The 22,704-nt window shown below is 40.4% G+C and overlaps 1 protein-coding gene across 1 annotated transcript in view; it reads right to left on the bottom strand.

Annotated features, from left to right (window-relative positions):
* PGR (progesterone receptor) overlaps positions 1 to 2,339 on the bottom strand; it is a 34,776-nt gene extending 32,437 nt beyond the window's left edge. The window contains exons 1-2 of the mRNA XM_085064500.1: positions 2,233 to 2,339; positions 681 to 2,027 (exon numbers count right to left, since the gene is read on the bottom strand). Coding sequence (XP_084920626.1) covers positions 681 to 1,846 — 1,166 coding nt within the window. The 5' untranslated portion in view covers positions 1,847 to 2,027; positions 2,233 to 2,339. The remainder of the gene's footprint in view (positions 1 to 680; positions 2,028 to 2,232) is intronic.
* Between the last annotated feature and the right edge of the window lie 20,365 nt (positions 2,340 to 22,704).

The raw sequence follows: 22,704 nt of genomic DNA, 5'->3' as shown, positions 1-22,704 counted from the left end.
AAAAGGCAGACTCATCTAGATAAACACTCTGTTTCCAAAAAGAGAGGATTTCCGCTGAAACTAGCATTGCATGCACGATGTTTTGCACCTATGTCTAGGTAATGCACATCTCGGCATGACAGTACTCCGTTTCATTCTAGCAAATCAACATACAAGTGTTTCAGGTTTCTTTTTTGTGTGAAATCGCCTGCTTTCTGTGGGTTTTGTTTTTTCTTCAATTCGGGAATTATATTTTGGGCAATATCTAGGTATTGATGGGCAGGGTCTCGCTGTCAATGAGGGCAATCTAGAGAAGCTGCACACCCTCCCCTGGAGCCGGGCACTGGCTCGGACATGGGGGGCCCTGAAATCCCGCAGCGATACCAAACCATCACCTCCCGGAGCGTCACCGTGCTCAGAGCCGCGAGGTGCCAGCTGCGGGCTGACACTGCCGGTGCCACACCGCCCCGGGACACCGCGGCGTGCTCGGGCCGCAGGGAATGGAAGTGGCGCTGCAGGCACTGCCTAGAAGTCCAAAAAGGACGAGAGAAACTTCGCCCGTCCTTTCTTCCGCACCCCCCTAACATCCCCCCGGAGCGCCCACCGCGGGCACAGCCGCCCCTCCGGAGGAGGAGGCTCGGAGCTCTGCCGCCGCGCAGCGCGACCCCCGGGCCCGTCCCGCAGCGAGCCCCCCGCCTTACCGCGCGTAGCCGAGGTAGGGCGGGCACAGCTGGGGCAGGCCCTCCTTGAGCACGGCGGCCGGGAAGCCGAGCGGCTGGTGCCCGTTGAGCCCCAGGGTCGGGTAGAGCCCCGGCGGCGCGGCCGAGGTGGAGGGCAGGCTGTCGGGCGCCGGCGGCCCGTAGGCGCTGGGCAGCAGGGCGGGCTCCGCCTTGTAGAGGACGCACTCCAGCGAGGGCTCCTGCCCGGCCCGCGGAGCCTGCGGGTACTCGTGGCAGCCCGCCGCGGGGGTGGCCCTGCCGCCCGGGTAGCGGCCGGCGAGGCCGAGACCCTCCTCCTTGATCTTCAGGACGGGCTGGATGTCGCCGTAGGCGAAGGGCCCGTCCTTGGCGTCGGGCGGCGGGAAGCCGTAGGCCGGCAGGTCCGGGGCGGGGGGCGAGCAGCGCGGCACCGCGCCGCCCTCGTACTCCGCCCCGTCCAGCAGCTGCCGCGTGCGCGAGGCCAGGAATGCCGAGTTGAGCGGCAGCAGCGGCACGTGCAGGTATTCCTGCCCCGGGTCCCCCGGCCGGGACCCGCCGGGCAGCGCCTCGGCTCCGGGGGCATCGCCCTTGGGGGCTGCGGCGGGACCCTCCGCGCCGCACCCCGGCCCCGCCGGCCGCGGCTTAGCGGCGGGGGCCAGGGCGTCGCCGGGCGGCCAGAGCGCGGCGGGCCGCGGCGGGGGCTGCGAGGGGCCCGGCGCCCCCGGGTCGGCTTCGCCCGCCTTCTGCGAGGGGCCGCTGCTCATCGGGCCGTCGGGAGCCTCCTGCGCCTCGAAGAACGACCAGGGCGCCGCGGGCACGGTGGAGCTGGCATGAGCCGCGGGCGCCAGGAAGGTGTCCAGGACGGTGTCCAGGGAGTCCCTGACCGCGAGGGAGCCGCTCCCTGGCTGGTAGGAAAGGGAGTCCCGGCCCTCCTCCTGCCCCAGATGCTGCGGCTGCGGCTCTTCCTCCTCCTCCCCTTCCTCCTCCTCCTCCTCCTCTTCGTCCTCCTCCTCGTCGCTGCTCTGGGGATAAAGCAGCCCGTCCAGGGAGATGTCGATGGCCTCCGCTTCCCTGCGGAAGGGATCTCGGCCGGGCTGACCCTGCAGCAGGACCGCCCCGTCTGTGGCAGGCGGAGGCGCTCTGGGCTCCTTGGCTTTCACCTCGGTCATGCTGGCCCGGGGCAGCGATGAACGCCGGCGAGTCTCCGGCCCGGGGGGCGGTCGGGCAGCGACAGAGAGCGGGCGGTCGGGCGGCTCTTTACATCCTGGACGTGCCCGCTGCAGCGGTGGCGCGGCTCCTGCTCACATGGTGCTGCGCTCGGGGGGACGGCTCTGTCCCGCTCCTCGCCGCCTGGAGGGGGGAAACGATGGGAGCGTGTGCGGGAGGCAAGGGGGAAGGCAGGATGCCTGCCAGGCTCCGGCGGCGGCGGACAGGCTGACTCCGCTATCCGCTCGTCCCGCTGCTTCCCACCGCCCGGGCAGGCTGCCCGCCGGCTCCACGCCCCTCGCCCGTCCCTCCCTCCCCGCCCCTCCTCTCCTCCAGCCCCGTCCCTTACCGAGGGTCTGCGCTGCGGGGCACAGGCTCGCCCCTCCCGGTCCCACCGCTCCGCGCTGCCTCTGGGAACCGCTGCTCCTCCAGCGGCACTTCCAGCTCCTCCTCCGCTCCGCCTGCCCCCCTCCCATATCTCTCTGTGCCCGCATCCCGTTCCCATCTCTTGCGTCTCTCTGTGCCTTAGGTCAGCGCTTTTTGGCTTCTCCGGGTCATCTCCCTGTCTTCTCAGTCCTCTCCCGCGCCTCTTGTGCCGGTGCTCCGTCCTCTCTCTTCACCATCCCAAGAAGTGCAGCTCTAGACTGAGCAGCGGGTACAAGCCTCTGGTTAGGTTGCTGCTTTGGAGAGCAGAGAGCAAGGCCAACTTTACTTATTTACAGTAACAGGTTCCTCTTGTCTGTTTTTCACTGTCCCCTTCAGACATTGAGTGCAGTTTTCGTGACTGAGCTCTGTTCTAAAACCCCTCCTGATACAAGATCCATTTTCCAGTAGCAAGAAAACCAAGGCACTGTAAAACTCTTTACATGACACTGTATGACTTCAAAGAATTCTCTACACCAAGAAGCACAACCTCTTTTTTGCAAAAGATTTGGAAAGCAGGGAATTAATTGCTTCTAAATTTTAACTACTTTGTCAGGGAAATAGGAGATTCAAAGACGACTGGCTGATCAGCCTGTATATAGCAGGTTGCAACTCAGCCCAGGTTAGCTCTGACCAAGAAGCTGTCGCCATCTAATTGCTGTCTGGCATTCTGTGTAAAATGCTGGCTTTGTGGCAAAACCCATTCAGCTCAATAAGACAGCTACTAATTGGAGAAAAAAAAAAAAAGCAGCACATGCCTTAGTATAATTTTCATTATACAGAAATTTCAAAAAAGAAACTTGTGTTGAGAGATACAAAGAATAAATTGGTGTCAGAGTAGTCCTCCTGACTTTAAGTTAGAATCAGTATATTTTTGATACATAAAGAAAAGTGTGCTGTTAAATGCTTGATTATGCCCTGTAGGTGTAACATTCTTTTCCAAGCAAAACCATCTTTTTCTCCCAAAAAAAACCTGTGATCACCACAAAATAGTTGCTTTTGTTATTTTACTTTCAAAATATCTTCAGGCTGAAAAGCACAGCTTCTCAGGGAGAGGAACATAATTGTTTGAAATTATTTCAGTGTTCTGAAAACTAGCATCTGAAATCACATAAGGCAAGTTTATAGAAGCAGTGGTTTCACATAAATCTTTTCAATGTGGTGTGTGTTTTCTGCGTTATTCTAGTCAAAATACTATTGGCTTATAGTCCGCTTTGGGACTGTGCTTTTTATTTCTTTAAGGATAAATAGAAGAAAATCTTCGGGTTTTTTCAGTATTCAAAATAATTGTAATAATAACTAGTATTTTAAAACTCAAATGTGTGGGCATGTCTATATACATTTAGGAGGTTCAACAGATTGATGCACTTCCAAGTACAATTGTTGAGCATAGAAATATGTCTTCAACAGCAGTGTTTCACTCTGTTGGTGTTGCAGGGGAAAGAACTGTTTGGCCAGCAACTACCAGGGGTTGAAGATGTTTTTACAAAACCTATCAGTAGAACCAATGTTAAAAGAATTATTTATGAGGCGCTGTCCAGTTCTGTTATGACATGGCATTAAAAAAAATAATTGAAGGGCTTCAATGATTATTGAGTTTCTCTTTTTCATGCTGCAGTATTTCTCCCTTCTCCCAAACCTGCCTTTTCTCAGAGGAGAGAGAAGTTCCTCTCCAGCACTGTTCATCTCCATGCTCATTTTGGTTTTCCTGTGATGTTTGCATGCTTAGTCAGCTGGTCACCATGCCTTTTTATTGCCACTGCCTTGCTTTCTCATTTCCACTTCCCCATATGCACACAGCATTCATGATCCCTGTCTTTACAAAAATGTTCTCCAAAGACATATTTCCTCACAGTGACTTTCCTCCTTCCTGCTGCTTCTGGAATAGGAGAGGTAAAGAGCCACAGATGGTCTGAACAGAGGGTCCTGAAAGGAAAGCAACACCGAAGTTGTTGCAGAACAGCAGAAGTGGAGCAGCAGAAGTTTCCACTCACCACTGCTCCTGACTTGTCTGTTAAAATTCTACACTAACAAGGCCATGTGACTGTAAACACCTACATATTTACCAGAAATATAAATGTGTATTATTTACATTATTTGTCTAAATGTTAACAGTTAAATATTATCCAGATTTTCTGCTGTCCTTCTTAATTTCATTTTTATGACCTAACATACTCAAATCTTTAATGGTAACAGTAATTATGCTGAATTATCATTGCTTAAGGAAAATATTTGGAGTTCTTTGAGAAATTTATTTGACTTAAGTGAATGGTCTTCAATTTATATTGGCTTCACGTGATTTCTGTGGACTTTCACTGGAAACTTTTGCTATTTTCTTTACATTATTCTGTCCATAACCCTTGTGCCCCATCCCTGGAAGTGTTCAAGGCTAGGCTGAGTGTGACTTTGAACAATGTGATCTGGTGAAAGGTGTCCCTGCCCATGACAGGGGAGTTGGAATTAGGTGATCTTGAAGGTCCCTTCCAACTCAGGTTGTTCTGTGATTAATTTCTGTCTTTTGCTCTTAGGTTTTCTCAAATCATTTGGAAGCTTTCTCTGATATTGCTATGGTATCACAAGTTTTTCCATAAGAACATTTCAAAGTATGCCCTGTCAAACTTTTTTTGCATTGTACTGTTGTAATTTCTTAATTTTCATTTATTCACTTCGTTGTTATGTCAATCAACATTACAGAAAGACAGGTTTCTTTATGGTGTATCCACAGCTAATTTTCATTTGCAATTTTCATTAAAATTGAAATTGATATTTTCAATTCAGATCTAAAAATGACATTTTTTATATTCAATAATATTTTACTGAATATAAAAGTTTCAAAAAGTGAACAGTATGAATGTCCTTGAGAAAAGACCTATTCTGAACCAAAAAGTAAAACATTGGAGAGTTTGATTTACACTCTTGCATTTTTTTAGAATTCAGTCAGAATGTGAAAATGTATCTGAGAGCTCGAATAATTTGTGTCTGTTTTCTTGCTCTGTTCAAGAACTGAGGGTGAGTAAAAGCTGCACTTAATTTCTCATTTGTCTTGCTTTTCAGCAAAATTCCTGTATAAAGTGTCAACAAGAATAGCAATAGCATTGCACTGAGAACTTCCACTATAATGATCTAGATTTGTGCTTAATTTTTTAAGTAGTTTCTGCACATTTGTTTGACCATTGAACCATTCAACTGTCCATTTTTAAGAAGTAAAAATTTTTGATAGACCCTTTGAAATATTTCTAATGGTTTTGGCTTAAATAAAAAGACAATGTTGTGTGAGAAACCACATGTGCACAGCTTCCTCAAATAGTACAAATATCAAAATCACAAACTTTTTCTATGATGACCTTTTCTTTAAAAAAATCTTGAAGCATGGCCTGAAGGCCAACAAGATCTAAGTTCCTTTTCTCAGACTAAAGCGTTCCATTTGTGTGTCAAGATTGCTCCATATAAGCAGTTAGTAAGCTAGTGTTTAAATCTGGGAAAGGACAGATTGATTACACTGAATTAATTTCTTAGTCCCTACAGACCTTTTTTATAATGACCACAACATTGTTCTGTGCAGCCTGTTGGAGAGCAGAACTGAGAAGTTAAAAGTACTGTTTTACTTTTTTCACACTTAATCAATGACTCATGATTTTGTACTATCATTATTTAGGACATAGTACAACCAGAAATGTGATTCACCTCTGAAAGAGGAGAGACTGCCTCAAACAGCTTATGAGCTCATGGTCAAAACTAAAAAGCACCTTGCATAAGGAGAGACTTAGAGGCTTTTGCAATTCCTGCTCTATGAAAAGACCCGTGTTTCAGCATGTAATGTAGAGAATAAAAACAATACTGTCATGCAAATAACAGCACATTCTCATTATGTTACAGTTTTTGGAGATATGTCTTTCCATGGTTTCATCCTTATTCTGTAAAAATTTAGACCCCCAGTTACTCGGCTGAACTTCACTTAAATTAGGATGCCAGCAGACATTAAATATGCACTTCTCAAGCATCATGATTTTGAAGTAGCAGCTAAGTCATGGAAGCACTCAGCATCAGGAATGGGATTTGATGGTAACTGTTCGCATCTGAACCTGGTGATTAGGCTTCTATAGTCAGGTAAGAGTCCTAGGTGCCAGTAGGGACCATTTTCTGGAGCTCTTTAGAGACACTTTGTGTCTTATTAAAGACATAAAGGATTTCTTCGATCTGAAGCACTCAAAGAGCCATGATTTTTGGCAGTGCAGTTTCGATGCCTAAATGAAGAGGTATGAATAGAGTCCTAAATCCTTAAAATGCAGTATCAATGTGCTCTAGTACATTGTTTAAAATCATAGTTTCAGAAACTGCACTGTAAGCATACTTTCATTTCCTCTAAGCAAGGGCATGTCATACTGTAATTAATCTCTGTGGTCTTTTATCAGGTGTTTTGTTAGCTTAAGCCAAACCATCAAATTTACTACAAGCTATCAAAACTATTGGCTTACTAAATGCAAGGGTGTATTGAAACATATTGTAAGTGCAAGAGGGATTGGCAAACAGCAAGGGTTGTGGCAAAGGTAAGCAATAGAGCTATAAAAGGAGATGAGGGAAAGGAAGCTAATCACAGTGCATGTTACATTATATCTTGCTCTCAGGTGCTAAAGTTCCCACAGGGATAATAGCAATACGGGAGGTGCAGTGGGCTGTGAGACACTTTTATCTTTATAAATTGTCCAAAGGGAGGAAACAGATGGGTATTGAGTTACAGGCACGAAAGTTATAGCTGTTTCTGCTACAGGAGTCATATATTTTATTTATTGTTCTTTGTATGTTTATGTTTTGGTCAATGCTCACTGAAATGCAGAATATAATACACTTGTAGCTGGGCAAATGAGCAGTAGCATGAGGTATGAAAAAAAAAAGAGAAAAGCAGCTTTCTGGTTTTATGCCCCACAGAGAATGTCATCACTTGCTGGATGAAATCCTCAAAAACTTTCTCAAATATTTTGTCAATGAATGCATCACCTTGAGGTGTCAAAGGGCACATGCTACGCTTCACTCAAGGCCTAGCTGGGGGACTTTTACCCAAACCCATCATCTTCCTCAAAGTGGTTTTGTTGCTGTTGTCTAGCCTCAGACAAAAACATTAAGGTTGCTTTATGTAAAATATGGTATCCAATTATCTGTATCTATGAAATGCACAATTTATATAAATATGTTAAGTGGCTGTATAAAGATGATTGAACCCAGTGCTGCTGTTTAGTTTAATATTAACAAGCAGTTTAATATTCGTGATACTTCAACAAGTCTTGTTTGCTGGCTGGAGAGTAAGAAGTTGCAACCAGTGATGCTAAACAGCTGTTAGCATCTCTGAAATTCAGAAAGTAGTAGTCAGTAGATTTTCAGAAGTATTAAAACTAATATCCTGATTGAGTTATGACTCCTAAGTAATTGTTGAAAAGAAGATAACAACTGGCTAGGACCTCAGGACATACACAAGTAGGTTTGGTGATCCAAATTTATGTGAAAATGCTTTTTAACACAGAGATAAAAAAGGGTTGAACATAATTATCACACTTTCTTGAGATAGTCTTCAAAAGTGGAATGAAATAGAATTGATCTTGAAGTTGCGTCACATTGTTAGAGGAAGTAGGAATAGTTTTCTTTTACTTTGCTGCAGCCTTTGCTGCTAACATTAATTTCATAAGACACATCCTTCCTATGCAAATTCAAGGTATCTTAGCAAGGGTTAATCTTCCATCATCTTATTACATTCCCAAGTTTTTCTTCCTGTTTCTATTTAGTCTAATTGCCCACTAGGGACTTGGTTGTCCTGTGAAATTTCAAAGCTGACTCTTCAGCCTTGGAATATTCACAACCTGCTATGAATCATCAGTTTCTTTTCATAATGAGGATGGGCCAGGCTCTTTCAGTGGTACCAAGCAATAGGACAAGAGGCAACAGGCAGGAACTGATGCACAGAAGTTCCATCAGAACAGGAGGAAGAACTTCTGCACTCTGAGGGTGACTGAGCCCTAGAAGAGATTGCCCAGAGAGGTTGTGGATTCCCCCTCACTAGAAATACTCAATAACCATCTGTACACACTCCTGTGCTATGGGCTCAAGGATGACCCTGCTTGAGCAGGGAGGTTAGACCCCATGACCCACTGTGGTCCATTCCAACCTGACCCATTCTGTGGTTCTGTGAAAAATGTATCCGTGTGGTAAAGAATGGATGCAGTGTGTGAAGATTAGCTGTGAAGGTGTCCATTTGTTCAGAAATTCTGAGTAGAAATGCTAAGGTGCAAAGAAAGGTGCCCTGTGATGTTAAAATTAGGCAAAGACTGAGGTAGAAGTACTTCACCTTTTGAAAGGTTCAGTTCTATCCAGATGGTGTATAACAGTAAAATCTACCCAAAGTATTGCCAATTGTTTGTGAATCAGCCAAGCATTAACAAACTGAACTGTTAGACACTGAATTTTGCATCAGGTACTTGAATGCCATCAATCAGCACAGCTAAATAAGATCCAGCAAAGGAACTAGCTTAAAAACTGTCAAGGGACCAATATTCTTTAATTCTCCCAGTTCTAAAGTTCCCTTAAAATGTCTCATTGGAGGATAATAAATGCCAGGTCATTGTTTCCCAGGAAGGCTAGAATGCTCTTGCATTTGTGCCTTTGGGTCTGGATACTTGTCTAAATAGTAAACTGCTGTCAAAGTGTCAGACAAAACCAGTATTTCACACCTGACTGACTGAGAATTGATAAGTTACTCCGAATTCTTGGGAAAGGAAGCATGACTGCAAATGGAGAGCAGCAAAGCGATTGTTAATGAACCCACAAGGGGAGATTTGTCATGAAAACTCTGAATATAAACCTCACCAGTTTTTAATTTATTACTCATTATTGAATTAAAAAAAAATAGCTAGATTTTAACGACAAGCCTTCTGGGTACTGATTTGGATATGGAATGTTCAACAACAAATAGAAGTGAAGATATACCCCCACAGGATCATGGTTGCTCCATTTCTTAAGTGAATCTGAGAAAATTAAATTTTGTCACTGAAATGTGACACTAGTATATGCTCTTTATAAATTAAATCAATAGTGAAACAGTCTGGAATATGAAAAATAAGATGTCACCACTTTAATTAAATGAGATCTTCTACAAGGTGTGAAGGCTGTCTAAACTAAACTGGAATAAATCCTGGGCTGATTTGCCACTGAGTAAAACCTTCAAGTTACACAATCTATTTCATGTTCACCTGAAATGACAATTTGCAGATGAGTCCTTTAACTAATATATGGAAAGACATAAGAGACTTGTTTCCCTGTGCTTTGTGCTAACTCCAAAGAAGCATTTTTAATCATGCCAGTAAAGAGCACAGACTTTCTCATGCTGATTTTGACACACCCTGGCTAAAACATTCCTTTGTCAGATAGCCTTGTTAGTTCTGTTATTAGTGGTAACTGCTGGTACTGTGTTCATCTCTAGAGGTATCTGTCACTAATCAGACCTCAGTTCTATGTTAAGCGTTTAACAGAAAAAAAAGGTGTCTTGAAAGCCTCTCACAGAAAATTATATTAAACTAAAGTCATCTAAACAAAAAGACAAATGTTAAGGTCATAGTGCAGTTTGTTCTAGAAATACAGATACATGTCAGGGAGATGTTCACTAAATACAACCCTAGAGGAAGACAGAGGCCTGTGACAGCTGTTAATCACTCTTCTCTAACATTAATCTCAAAATACACTGGCTTTGAAATTCTGGCCATAACACATCTTACAGGGATATTGTAGGCTGGGACTTTCTTTTGACTTCTGCTATCCTCAGGCCAAAAAAGTATAGCTACAGTTTCACTTTGGAGGGCCAGTGCACACACAGAGAACTCTAAAACAAAACAAACAAACAAAAAAATGCATACTGCACTGTATACGATGGTGCTCCGTGCCATGAAATTAAAAAAATATATTATCACTGGTTATGGAAAAATAGATCGATGAGGCAGGAATGAGGTGAGCAGAGCAGTGGCAGCAGGTGGCAGGAGGGATGAAGGAGGTGATGTATAGGAAGGAGAAGACCTGTCAGTAACACCAATTCCATGGTTACATTTTGGGTACTGGTGGGAGTTTCTGCTGCAGAGGCAGAAGCCTGGCCAGCTTTGTTTTGTCATAGTCTGTTCATCCTTTTCTTTTTCATTGCTTATTCCCAACAAATCTCATATTAAACCAGAACCATTAGGTTTTGCAATATTTCCAACAAGTAGATCACAACAAATCTGCTAATATTAGCCTAAAAATCTGATTAAACAGATTAGATTAGTCAGAAATTCTGTCTGAAATAGGGTGTAAGTTCAATTTTTAATAGCATAAAATCAATAAATGAATAGGACACTTGTTCTGAGCCATTGGAAGTCACCAGAAAAAAAATCAAGGAGAATATGTAATTTAAATATTAAAATGTTCTTGCTTTTTTATAGTTTTATAAATTATATATTATACAAACATGTCTACTATAAATGTTAATATACAATTTAATGTAAATTATATTAATGTATTACAGTTCCCCAAATTGTTACTGTGGATTTAAGTAATGTTCTTAATACCCTGACCCTACCCAATGATGTCCAAACTCTATCATTCCTCTCAGCCCTAAAACTTCCCTCTTTGGCCCAAAGACAGAATATATGAGTGATACACACCAAATGGGTATGTTAAAATCTACTGGCAAAACAGGGACATTTTAGGGTTAACATTAACAAATTAGGGTTAAAAATATAACTAAAGCTTTTCTTATTTGACTTCATATCTATTCTTATATTTGTGCATTTTTAAATCAGTAAACGGCATATTTTCCTTTAGTTTTTAACTCTAGGTTTTATTGCATGAACATTCTGCCATGAGTTGTATTTGTTCAATTTCTTTAGTGTGTTTGCTTTCTCAGCTCAATCCTCTTTCTCCAGTCTTTCAAAACACAGTACTTAGTCCTGATTTTTAAGTGATGAAAAATGATTGTCAGTGTATTTGGGTGAAGGTGCTCAATCACAAGACATGAAAAATAAAAAGCATGATGAGAGGCTGATGCATTTAGTAGAGCAATTATCAACATTTTCTGTATTCTGAAAAATGCATGTTGCAATTTCCAGTTTAATGCATGATGTTTTCAAAACCCTTTACTTTTTCATGTGCCTCATTGTATTCATCCTTTTACAAAGAAATAGGGAAAATAAATATGACAAAAATCACCATGTCTGATCCTAAAGGAAATCTGAATTGGAGCCACAGATCTGTGTTTTAGGCATTATTATGAAATCAAAGCAAAAGCAGTTTTTGAGTAAGCAAATCATAAATGCAAATTCGGTCTTAAACCAGAAAATGATACAGGCATATTTAGATGCCTCTTTTAGACTGATATATTCACCACACTGTCTGTTACTAATGCAGGACTTCTCTCACCAGAAACGGTTTCTGTCTCTGGTATAAACCTCAGCCAGTAAATGTTCCAAAGCATTAGCAGTTGTTCTGAAAGGATATGAAGAATGTTCCATTTCACCAGAACATTAAAAAGCTTTCAAATAGAACAGAATGCAATTACCCAAATAAGAATCAGGTCACAGCACTAGAACTGCTGTCCTGACCCACAAAAAAAGCAGCAATTCTTATTTTTTTTTTAAATGACATCTTATATTAAAGATGTGACATAGTGACTCAGTAGATATGTACACTGTGCAGCAGGGAGCTGAACAGGAGATTCAAAACTAAGTTTTCAGGAGAAAATTAAAAGTATGAATTAAGGCTTGCAGTTGATTTTTATATATTTATCACTCTGAGGCCCTGTACAGTCAAGAATGCAAGATTTATGAGGACAAGAAGCAAGTAATAAAGGTGTAATGTAGTATATCAAAACAGTAGGGAAATGCAACAAAATAAGCAGACTAAGTTTTCCTTTTTTGTTCTTTCAGTCTAGTGATGGTTCAGTGTAGACCGTGGTCTGGGTTTTGAACTTAAAATATTCTATTGTGAAGTGACAATTAGACTGACCATGCCATTTGAAAAAGATAAGAAACTAATCTCACTGGAAATTGCACTTTCTTGTCAAAGATAATTATCTCAAAGCTGATCAGAACAAAATCATCCAAACCTTTTTTGGAGGCTGTAGCTGCCTTTTGTTTTTAAGGATTTCATAGTGTAAGGTCTTTGTTATGGCTCACCCATTCAGAGATGTGGGAAAGCAGCCTGCCGGTTATGGAAACATAACTCATAGACAAATGATGGTGTGGCAGGGGTCACAATACATGTTGAAAAAATAGAGGTACTGGAATGGAAATTATTTTTCTTCCTTTTTGAGTTATTGTACAGGTGGATTATTCTAATCCTAAAAATTCCTATATTTTTTATTCATCAGAAGGGGAAAAAAAAAAGAGGGAAAAAAAGCCTTGGTAGCAGGTCTGAAATCTTTAAATAGAATGTATTGAGCATTGAGGGTGTAGAATGAGATCCAGAAAACTCCTGTTTAAATCACAGAAACAGGAATATTCACTAAGAAACATCTATTCGTTGAAATAATGAGTAGAGATGTACTCTCTTTGTCTGGAAAACTTTCTAAATTTGTTTTATGTCTTACTGTGAAAAGACTCATCACAACTCTTGTACAGTTACCTGGACAGCGGTTACCAGCTTACCTGGGCAGAGGTAAATATACAATGAAAAAACAGGAAGAGGCTTTGATTACCTAAAATCAAACCAAACCAAAAACCAAAACCGTCACTGCCATTGTCCTCATGGGATTTACTGTCCTTGGAGCAAAGAAAGCCAACATCACCTTGGGATGTATGAGTGTAACCTATGGGTACAGGAAATCACTGAATCACCCTTCAACTTGCCCTGATGGGATACACAGGGAGTGTTGTGTCCAGTTGTGGCCTCCCCAGCACAAGTAAGACATGGATGTGCTGGAATCAGACTCTTGGAGGACACCAGTCTTCAGGGGTCTGGGGCACTGAACACACAAGAAGATACTGAGCACATCGTGTTTGTTAAGCCTGAAAAAGAGAAACCAAAGAGGAACTCTTATTGCTATGTACAATTACCTGATGGGAGGATATCAAGAAGATAGAGTTAGACTCTTCTTGGAGGTGCACAGCAATAGGAAGAGAGTAGATTTCATAGAGTTCACAGACTAGAACCTAAAAAATGCCAGTTAGACTTTTTATTTTTATATACTAGAATATTTTCTCTGAGAGGCAGTGTGTTCTCCTTCCTTGGAGGTGTTCAAAACTCCACTGGACAAATTGAGTGGCTTGAATTAGGCAACCTCCTAAATTATTCTGTGATCCTGTGGTTCTTTAGCTGCTCAAGCAGGGAACCTACAAAATGAAACTGATCTATCAATGCAAACCAGAATGTTCCTCTCCTTTCTGACATCAAAATGAATGGTTCTCAGTTAAATTCTGCTGGCTGTGCCTGGCTATTTGGTTGAAACCCAAAGCTCTGGTTTCACTCCATATGGTCCAGAATCTGTAAACCATCCAGATGTTGAAGATCCTTTTTCAGTGAGAATTAGGCCTACTGAAAATATTAATGGAGTTGGTTTTCCTCCCTTTCCAAATATAAAAAAAAGATGAGCCTTTGACATTGACTGGCAAGAAAGTTCACACCTCTTTCCTTTTCCAGGATGGAAAAGTAACAAATTAAAATTCTGTAATTAAGAGAAGAGTTGAGCCACAAAATTAATTAATGAAATTGTGATTTATGAACCTGAGAGTTTACAGAATTATTTAGGACTGACAATTATATGGTGTGTTTTTCCTCCTTAGTATTCTATAACTGTTTTGCTTTTTAAAAGGTACTCTGATAATTCTGAGAGATCCTCTAAAAAGGTATCTTAACTATTAGACTGAAATATTCAACTGAAAAATAGTTGTTTGGGTAAAGAAGTTAATATTATTGCTAAATAATAAGACTTTCAGCAATAGGTTCTCATTCTTTTTTAATGATTACTACCTTTTAAATTTGATCTTTATTATTTGCTCCCAAAGTGAAGAAATATTATATGAATTCCCTTTTAATGCTTTTATTAGAGAGCTTTTTGTGGCTTACCAGGCAGTTTAGTTCTCCTTTCCCTTCTTTTGCCAAAGGAAATAGTTGGAATTTTTTTCTTCTTTTGCTTCGTCTTTCTACAGATGACCTGGTTTTGCTACTGCACACTTTGCTCAGTCGAGTTGTGCATTAGAGAGCTGAGCTTTTTTAGCTTTCAACAGCACATGACAGAAGCCAGCAAGAATCAACCAATTTTTTTCACAGACTGAGACAGTGTATATAGAAGGTCAGAAGACATAATACAGAACTGGATGTGTTTTCTCCTTTAGAAAATCTTAAGTTGTCTGTAAGGACTTTATGGCTGACAGTAAAGAAAAAAAAGGGCAGTATTTTATGCAAACCGCTTCACTTCAGTTGTGTCTATAGGACAGCTTAGTTCTGAGAACTGCTGTCAGTTCCTATGCAGCCAAGAAAACCTCTTCTTGCTAGAGATTTGGTAAAAATACACTGAAGTAATGTGCCAAATTCTTCAATATTCCAAAATGTGTAATATCAGCTAATGCACATGATCTTCCAAAATTCCTCACTGACACATACATCTTGTGCACAATAAGACCTTCCAAAGCCTTGAGATTAAATGTTTTTACAATCTGCTATTGCCCTTATTTTGTTAGCCTTGAAAAATAATGTGGTTAGAGATGTGTGCAAAAGTAATAAAACAAATAAATTAAATTATGCTCACAGTAGAAGCAGTGGAAGTCATCAGTTCAACAAATGTTAGCTATAGCTGGTTTCACAGCCTGTCCATGTGTGTGATTATGAGAGTATGTAGGTGTTTTCATATTGGTAAGATAAAATGACCCTGTCAGATTTTCCAGTTTTGAATCTGAGAACTGTAGATTGGGAGTCATTAACGTTTTTTTCCTTTTGTGTATCTGACCAAATTAAGGATCTTCTGCTTTCAGCATCTTTTCCGCAAGTCTCAGATGACTCATATCCTCTCATCTGATGAGTGTCATGACCTGGCTGTAGGTCTCTCATTATATCGCCTCAAACGTTAAAAAACCTCTGTGTGGCAAAACAAATATATCTGTTCTTGCTTTCATCTCTAATTAGTTACAGAAGTAAGATTCAAGTATGCAAAAAACAGTCTTTATGATGCAGCTTTTCTTTTGTGTTTATTTTTCTTTATTTATGTTAGTTATTTAAGGTTGATATTATAGTTTTACTTCCTTTATTTTTAAATATGTCATTAGTCTTTCATGTTGTAAAGTGTGCTGTGGTCAACAGCTGGTATACAGCCATCCATCAGATCTAAGGATGGGATGCTCAGCTCACTTGTTATTTATGGTCACAGGCCGAGGTGTCACACCAGGCTAATGCAATTCTCTGCCTCCAGGAGCAGTCTGGTTCTTCAGGAATAGCACCAGTTCCACCATCATGAAGCCCAAGCCCTTCTGTGTTTTTATTCTTCAGACCATGTGTGAGTTCTCAAAGCAATTAGTGCTACAGTGTAAAAAAAGCAGGCTTCATCTAGTGTTCTTAAGTCTAAACAACATACAAACATTGAAGTAAGGTCTTCGTGTACTCAACAGAACATAATCATAGAGAAAACTAACCTTGGCCATCTGGACACCCATCACTGTCTTGTCTTCAGTATTATTGGCCTGACCTGGATAGGTAGTGCTATTTTTATTACACCTGCACAAGCTGTAGTGATAGCTCCATAAACCTATACAATATGGACACATATACAAAGTATGGATGGTGCCTTGTTCATTTTCACCTACTAAAAAAACAATATGCCCTTGTCTTGTTCACATATGAGAAAAATAAATGCCCAGGTACTGTTACATTTATGATTTAGAGCACTTAGCAGGCTATATTTTGTGGTTTTGGAGGCTGGACTTTTCTGGGGAACCCTCATTCACTGAAATGTGTGACGTACTTCTTAGGTCAAAATATAGAGTATTTGTTCAGCTGCTGTGTTTGAGGTGCTGTTTTCAGTGTTTCTTGATGACAACTTTGTCTTCCAAAGCCTTTGGATCTGATAGCACTAACTGAGAGATTGAATAAGACAGGTAGATAGGAAATGAAGTTATAAATATTTGCAAGGTACACATTTGCAAGTAAAAGCAATGCTGACAGCTTTGGAAGTTGGGTAGGCAATACACATACAATGAAACATTCTGCTTCCTTAATGGAGCGTTGCACAGATAGAAATCAAATCACCCATCCCCACTTTCCTATTTTTTGTACCAGTCAGTCCAGGTCACTTATATTTTCACTCCATTTTGAGATGCAGAGTGACACAGAGCGTTCTGGCTGCTGTTCACCAGTTCATGCCTTCATCTCTGAGTCTGCCAAAACATCAGTGTCATGACTGGAAAATGTGAAAACGTGACTGAATTTTGTAGAAAGGAAAATAGGAGCTGGAGAGTTTTTTTGGCTCTAATGCTAGTTCTTGTCAAAGACAGAGAACTGCTATGAGCAAGTTTGCTGTGGTTACTGTAATTCTTTCATTCTTCTACCTTCTTCTGAGCAGGTGATTTTTTTTTTCCTTTTCTTCTTTGTCTTTTACCTGATTTTCTGGCTGGTGCTTTTTCCAACCAGACAGCCAGCTCTTTGCATCAGCATTTAGCAGCTATCCCTGACTGCTTTTAGCTTTAGTGGAATTTTTCAGACACTAATAGCGATTTCCAAAACCTCAGGTATTCTGAGCAGGAAATGATAAGGAAAGTATGTGAGAAGAGTGTTTGAGTAAATGGATCATTAATCTTTGGGCTCTGGTTTCTCTTAATGACAGGGAATATTCTTTTTTTCTTCTTTTAACAACAGAGAAATGGAAGAGAAATAGTAGACACCAATGTAAAAATGTAAGGTTTATGTTACCTAATATTGGTAAGTATGTTACTTTCTGCCTCTTCTATATATCTTTTTCTTTTCAGGTCAGCCCTTGTTATACACCCTTTTGGAGGCTGTGTCTGCTCATAAACGTGAGAGTTATACACACAGGTCACACTTCACTGTTTTCTCCATTTCACAACTCTGACCACATATTATTCCAGCTAGTGTTGTAACATAAGCAGATAGTGATAGCATGGATGTTACTTGCAAACATAAAATCACAGAATAGTTTGGCTTGAAGGAACCTTAAAGATCATCTAGTCAAACCCCCTCTTCCCTGGGCAAACTGCTCCAGTGTTTTACTACCCTCATTGTAAAAAAAAAAAAAAAAAAAAAAAATCCTTATTTCTAGTCTGAACACATGCATTATTTTATCATTAATATAAAAAGAAATGACACAGAAAATACATCCCTTCTGCTGGCTGCTGAGGTAGATGGAACTGTCTTAGATCATACGGAAGCCAAGTGATCTAAGCATGGCCTGGCTCCTGGCACCTGTTGGGAATGGAGGAAAAGCTGAAAACTCTCACTACACATAGCACCAAACAAAAATCAGAGAAGTCTGTACAGAAACAAATGTTACTCTAAGAAGTCATTTCCTGCTACTTGACATCCTCCTTGCCCACAGATCAGTGGTAACAGGCATCTTGCAACACATTAAATATTAACTAAATAATAATTAATAATTGTATTTATTAAATATAAACCCACATTGTACCCATGACCAGCAGTACTCTGCTGTTGGCTTAGAAGCATGAATATAAGTTTTCATCCCTGTTGCTTCTGTGGTGTTCCTCTTGGCAGAGGAGTGAGGTAAAGCACTGGCCAAGCTGGCTTTGTTTCTTTTGTGGGCTTGTTTCTGCACTAACAACATTGATAATGTCAACATGGCTTTAAGAACAGTGTTTGCTAACTTGTTCTGGCTGTAAATGCTGTAGCAATTTCATAAGCTTGTACTTCCTCATTTAGCAACAGAGTGGATATAGTGCTCACATTTTAACAACAACAGGGACACTCTTTGCTAAACCATAGCAGTGTTGAAGAAAACTTGGTTAATTGTCAAAACTGGGCTGAGAATCTCTTTGAATCTCTGAATCTATGTCTAGCTCATATATTGATATTTTTTTTGACCTAGATACAGTTATGTCAGTTCTTTTTGCTCATTCCAGCCCCCAGAGGACTGCTGGTAGGAGAAATACATATTTTGCAATTGTGAGATTTTGTGGTAAAAAGTATCTTGTGGTAAAAAAATGTGGTTTGTGGGAAAAAATATCTTGAACTGTAAGATAGTAATAATGTTTCAATATCTGTGAACAGTGACAAGATATAGTCTACTTAGGCCTCTAATAATAGCTTTCTTCTTTATGTTTTGATGGAACAATAGCCTGTACACACCTACTTTCATTACCTTGACCTTGGCTGTTTATATAATAAGAATGTAGTAAAACAGTGTTCAGCCAGCAAGGCAGGGAAACATTCTGTAAATTTAAGCACAGAGAGCAACACTGAAATTGTTTATCTCAATTTTTTTCATTTATCAAATTGAAATGAGGTCCAAGAAAGGATTCATAATAGACTGATTTTTGTTGTTGCTGTTTTAAAGTTCTGAGTGTTCTACATCTCTGTGATCATTTTATGTGCTTTGCCATAAAGCAGTTGTACATAGATATCACAAAACTTATCATGTGTCTTGATCAGTTTTGTAAATCAACAGCATGAGATAAGCCAAAGGACAAAAGACTTGTATAAAGCAAAGAGGATCCTAAAACTAGTCAAATAAATGCAGGTCGCAAGGGTATCCAAAAAGCTGCCAATTCCTATTCCTTATTCTTTCTGATTCATATCCTAGAGTTTTGGTATGATTTATAAGTAGGAAAAAAAAAAGGGAAAAGAAAAAGAGAGAAAAACCTTCCTTTAATTTTGGGGGAAAAACATAGTAATTTTTAAATAGTTTGTTGATTAGCAAAGCTATTTGAACTGAATAACCAGGCTATTTGAACTGGACATTTTGAGGTAGAAGTTGATTAACAGAGTCTGCAGGAACTTTCAGGAAAGCACATATTTGTGCAATTTGTACAAGCAGAAATGTGATGAAAAAGTGGAAGAAAATCACAGAATCACAGAATTATTTCCGTTAGCTAAGACCGCCAAGATCATCAAGTCCTATCACCACCTGTTCAACTAGAGCACAGCACTAGGTGCCGCATCCAGTCAGGTTTTGAACCAGGGATAGTGCAGTACATTCCAATGCCTGACAAAATTTTCCAGGAAGAAATTCCTCATGATGTCCAACCTGGACCTCTGCAGGCACAGCTAGAGGCTATGTTCTCTCATCCTGTCACTTGTTATCTGGGAGAAGAGGTTGACCCCCACCTGGCTACATCCTCCTTTCAGGCAGTTGTAGAGAGTGATAAGGTGTCCCCTGAGCCTTGTTTTCTCCAGGTAATAATGCAGGCATTAATCTGTAAAATAATTTGATACATTCAGTTTGGCTTGTTCACCCAACAAAACTATGTATATTCTAAAATATTTTTTGAAAAGGGAAATTTCTGACTTGTTGAAGTGAGTCCAGTTTGCAATCATGGTTTAGCCTTGGTTCTCCACATACTTGTCCTGTGTCTTGTCAACTCTCTCCAAATCTGTCCACATTTCTTACATCTTTACATGCCCCCTATGAACTTCCCACTTGTGTGCTTGGTGGATACTCCTCCTTTTTTTCCAGGTCACTTCTCAAAACTACCTTTTTCCATGATGACTTTTCCCAAACCAAGTAACCTTAAACATACTTGAAAGAAACTACATGAATTATTTGAATACTATGCCTTTGATCTGTGGACCTTGAGGCTGAGTAGTCCTCTGGGAGCTTAAACACACTAACTCATTGACAGCATTCAGTAAATAATCCACATGGAAAGCTTCCAATTATACTTAGTGAAATATCAGCCTTGAATTACAATCAATTTGGTTTTGGTTAGGAAAAAATAGACCACATATTAGTAATTCTCTGATGTCAGATGATATTATTTTACTCCATTCTCTAAATGTCATACTTCAAGTAAGGCCTTGTCTTTATTTAAGCATATATGCAAAGGAGTGCACACTGTGTGCTTATGGAAAGATTAAGATAGGATATTCTTACTGTGCAAGGGAACCTATGAGTTTTAGGTTGAATTCTGATTAGAAAAAATACTTACGTAACTTGTGAAGTTACTCCAACTCATTTGTTGCATAAAAGCTATATCAAGAGTTTGAAACAACACATAAACAGTATACAAAACAATTTCTGTTTGATTTTGTGTTTATCTGAGTACATGTAAAATCACCCTTCGATTTCAGGCAGACATTTTGGTTATTAACATGGTTTCTATAAGCAGAACTAGTTACAGTGATTAAATTACAGGTTTTTTTCACTCATGAAAATTAATTAATAATCTTCATAAAGCAGGATTTAAATGTCAATTTCCTAGTACTGTGTAATCTGCTTGGCACATTATCTTGTACTACAGAATCCTGCTTGTCTAACCTTGATTTAATTGTTCTCTGTGCAGAAGCAGTGACCTCACTTGGGTTGTGAATCGCTGAATCAATGGAGCAAAAAGTACCATGTTTGACCTTGCTATTAATGACAAAGCCTTAAAGAGTGCCATATTTTATTCTTTTACATAGTATATATATTTTCTTGAGATTGTTACACAGCTTTCATTTTTAAAAAAGAATTTTTTAAAAAAACAAGTGATGTTCTGTGTCCTGACCTCTACTTTCCCTTCAACCCGACAGGTAGTTGCTGAAAAATTTTATTTCATTAATTAAAGCTTAGGATGTATAGTATTATCAAGTATTTGTTGGAGTTTTGATTGTAAGACTGCATGTAATAGTAGCTGTATTAAAAGCAGAAGATAATGACCTTGCAGCATATGTGAAATTGTAGTTAAAATTTTTAGATTGTTCAGTAGTTTTACAGGAATGGGATTATACAGACATATAATGTGACAATGAAATCCAGCCAGCTGACAATGAGACAACTGGGGAATATTGCTGCTGCTGTGTTTGCCCCTTCAGAAATGAAATTATACTTAAATATATAATATATCTTACTTACACACAGAATACCACTTAGCCTTCATCTCTGGCTTTCCTGTGGCATATGCTGGGGTCTATGACATGGTTTTTAGTTTTGAGATCCTGCCTCAGACACAGCATGGGAATTATGTTGTTGTTACCTACTTGCTCCTAATATCCATCTTGCATCAAGCTGTGGTATATGTTATTTAATTTGCCAGATACAGATGCAGAGCTGATAGTGAAAAAGCAGTGTTATTGGTGTACATTTATTGGGTTACTTGCATTTGCTGTTTTGGTTTGGATGACCCATCGCACCTACAGATTGGGAACTGTGGGGGAATTCAGGCTGGTGTGACAGTGACACAGCTGGTAGGAAGACACAAAATTTAAGCACACTATTTCCTACCAAATGTGCAGTTGATCAAAATGAATTCCCCTCCTCGGTGTGAGTGAAGATGTGTTTCTTTGATGGGACAAACAGCATGAAACTGTATGGTTTTGGCATTTCCATTTTGCATGTGGGCAAAATCAGCGTCAAGTGACTCTCAAATGGATACCCAACCAAGCACCGTCACAGACCTTCTTTGATTCTTATTCTGAATCCCAGATTTAGAGGCTTTCAGTCACTGAGGGAATTCAAAGAATATCTCTCCTTCCTCTTGTAAGAGTAGTTTGTAGGCAGGGCCTTCCATGGATATCCTGAATAGCAAAAGTCTCAGCTTTGGCCATCCCATGGACTTCCTGTGTGCTACAATGAGAGCACAGTATTCCAGTACTATTCTCCCAAGTCAAACTGTAATGACTTCTCCTAATCTTTGCCTCCTTGTCATGTGGTTGTTTCTAGTACTGTTGCACCCTACTGATTTTACCAGCTGAGGTAGCTGTGTTCAAATATTTGAACCAAAAATGGTGGTAAAATGTCTGATTATTTTTCAGGATTTTTAGCCAGAGTTAGATGCCATGTTCTTTTACCATGGTCCCCTTGCAGGACTTGGATGGCACTGTGGTAAGACAGAATAATGCTTTTGTGCCACATCAAGAGAATGCATAGTTCTGATCAAATTAAAACCTACCTACCTGAAAATGCACTCCTGAGAGGCAAGAAACACGAAAGGTTTTCTTTCCCCTTATTATTTCAGAATATTATCTGTTACAAAGGGTTCTTTGTAAGCGTAATACACCCAGCCCATCTCTAGTCATCTTATCATTTTAGAAGTGTGGAAATGAGTAGAATTTTTCTCCAGGGGTTATGAAGAACAGCTCTATTTTGAGGATTTTTACTGTCTTGTAGAGGTCATGCTGGCATTTCTGAGAGGTACTTCAGACTTTTTTTCATTTTTCATTATGTTGTTTTCTGTTGGGGACTATAATTCTTTAACCTAAAACCAGGCTGACATTAGTGCTCAAGAAATAAAACCAT

The sequence above is a fragment of the Lichenostomus cassidix genome, chromosome 1 (assembly GCF_008360975.1).
Source record: "Lichenostomus cassidix isolate B80296 chromosome 1, HeHo_3.0, whole genome shotgun sequence".
NCBI classification, from domain to species: Eukaryota; Metazoa; Chordata; class Aves; order Passeriformes; family Meliphagidae; genus Lichenostomus; species Lichenostomus cassidix.
This window is presented reverse-complemented; position numbering and strand designations above follow the sequence as displayed.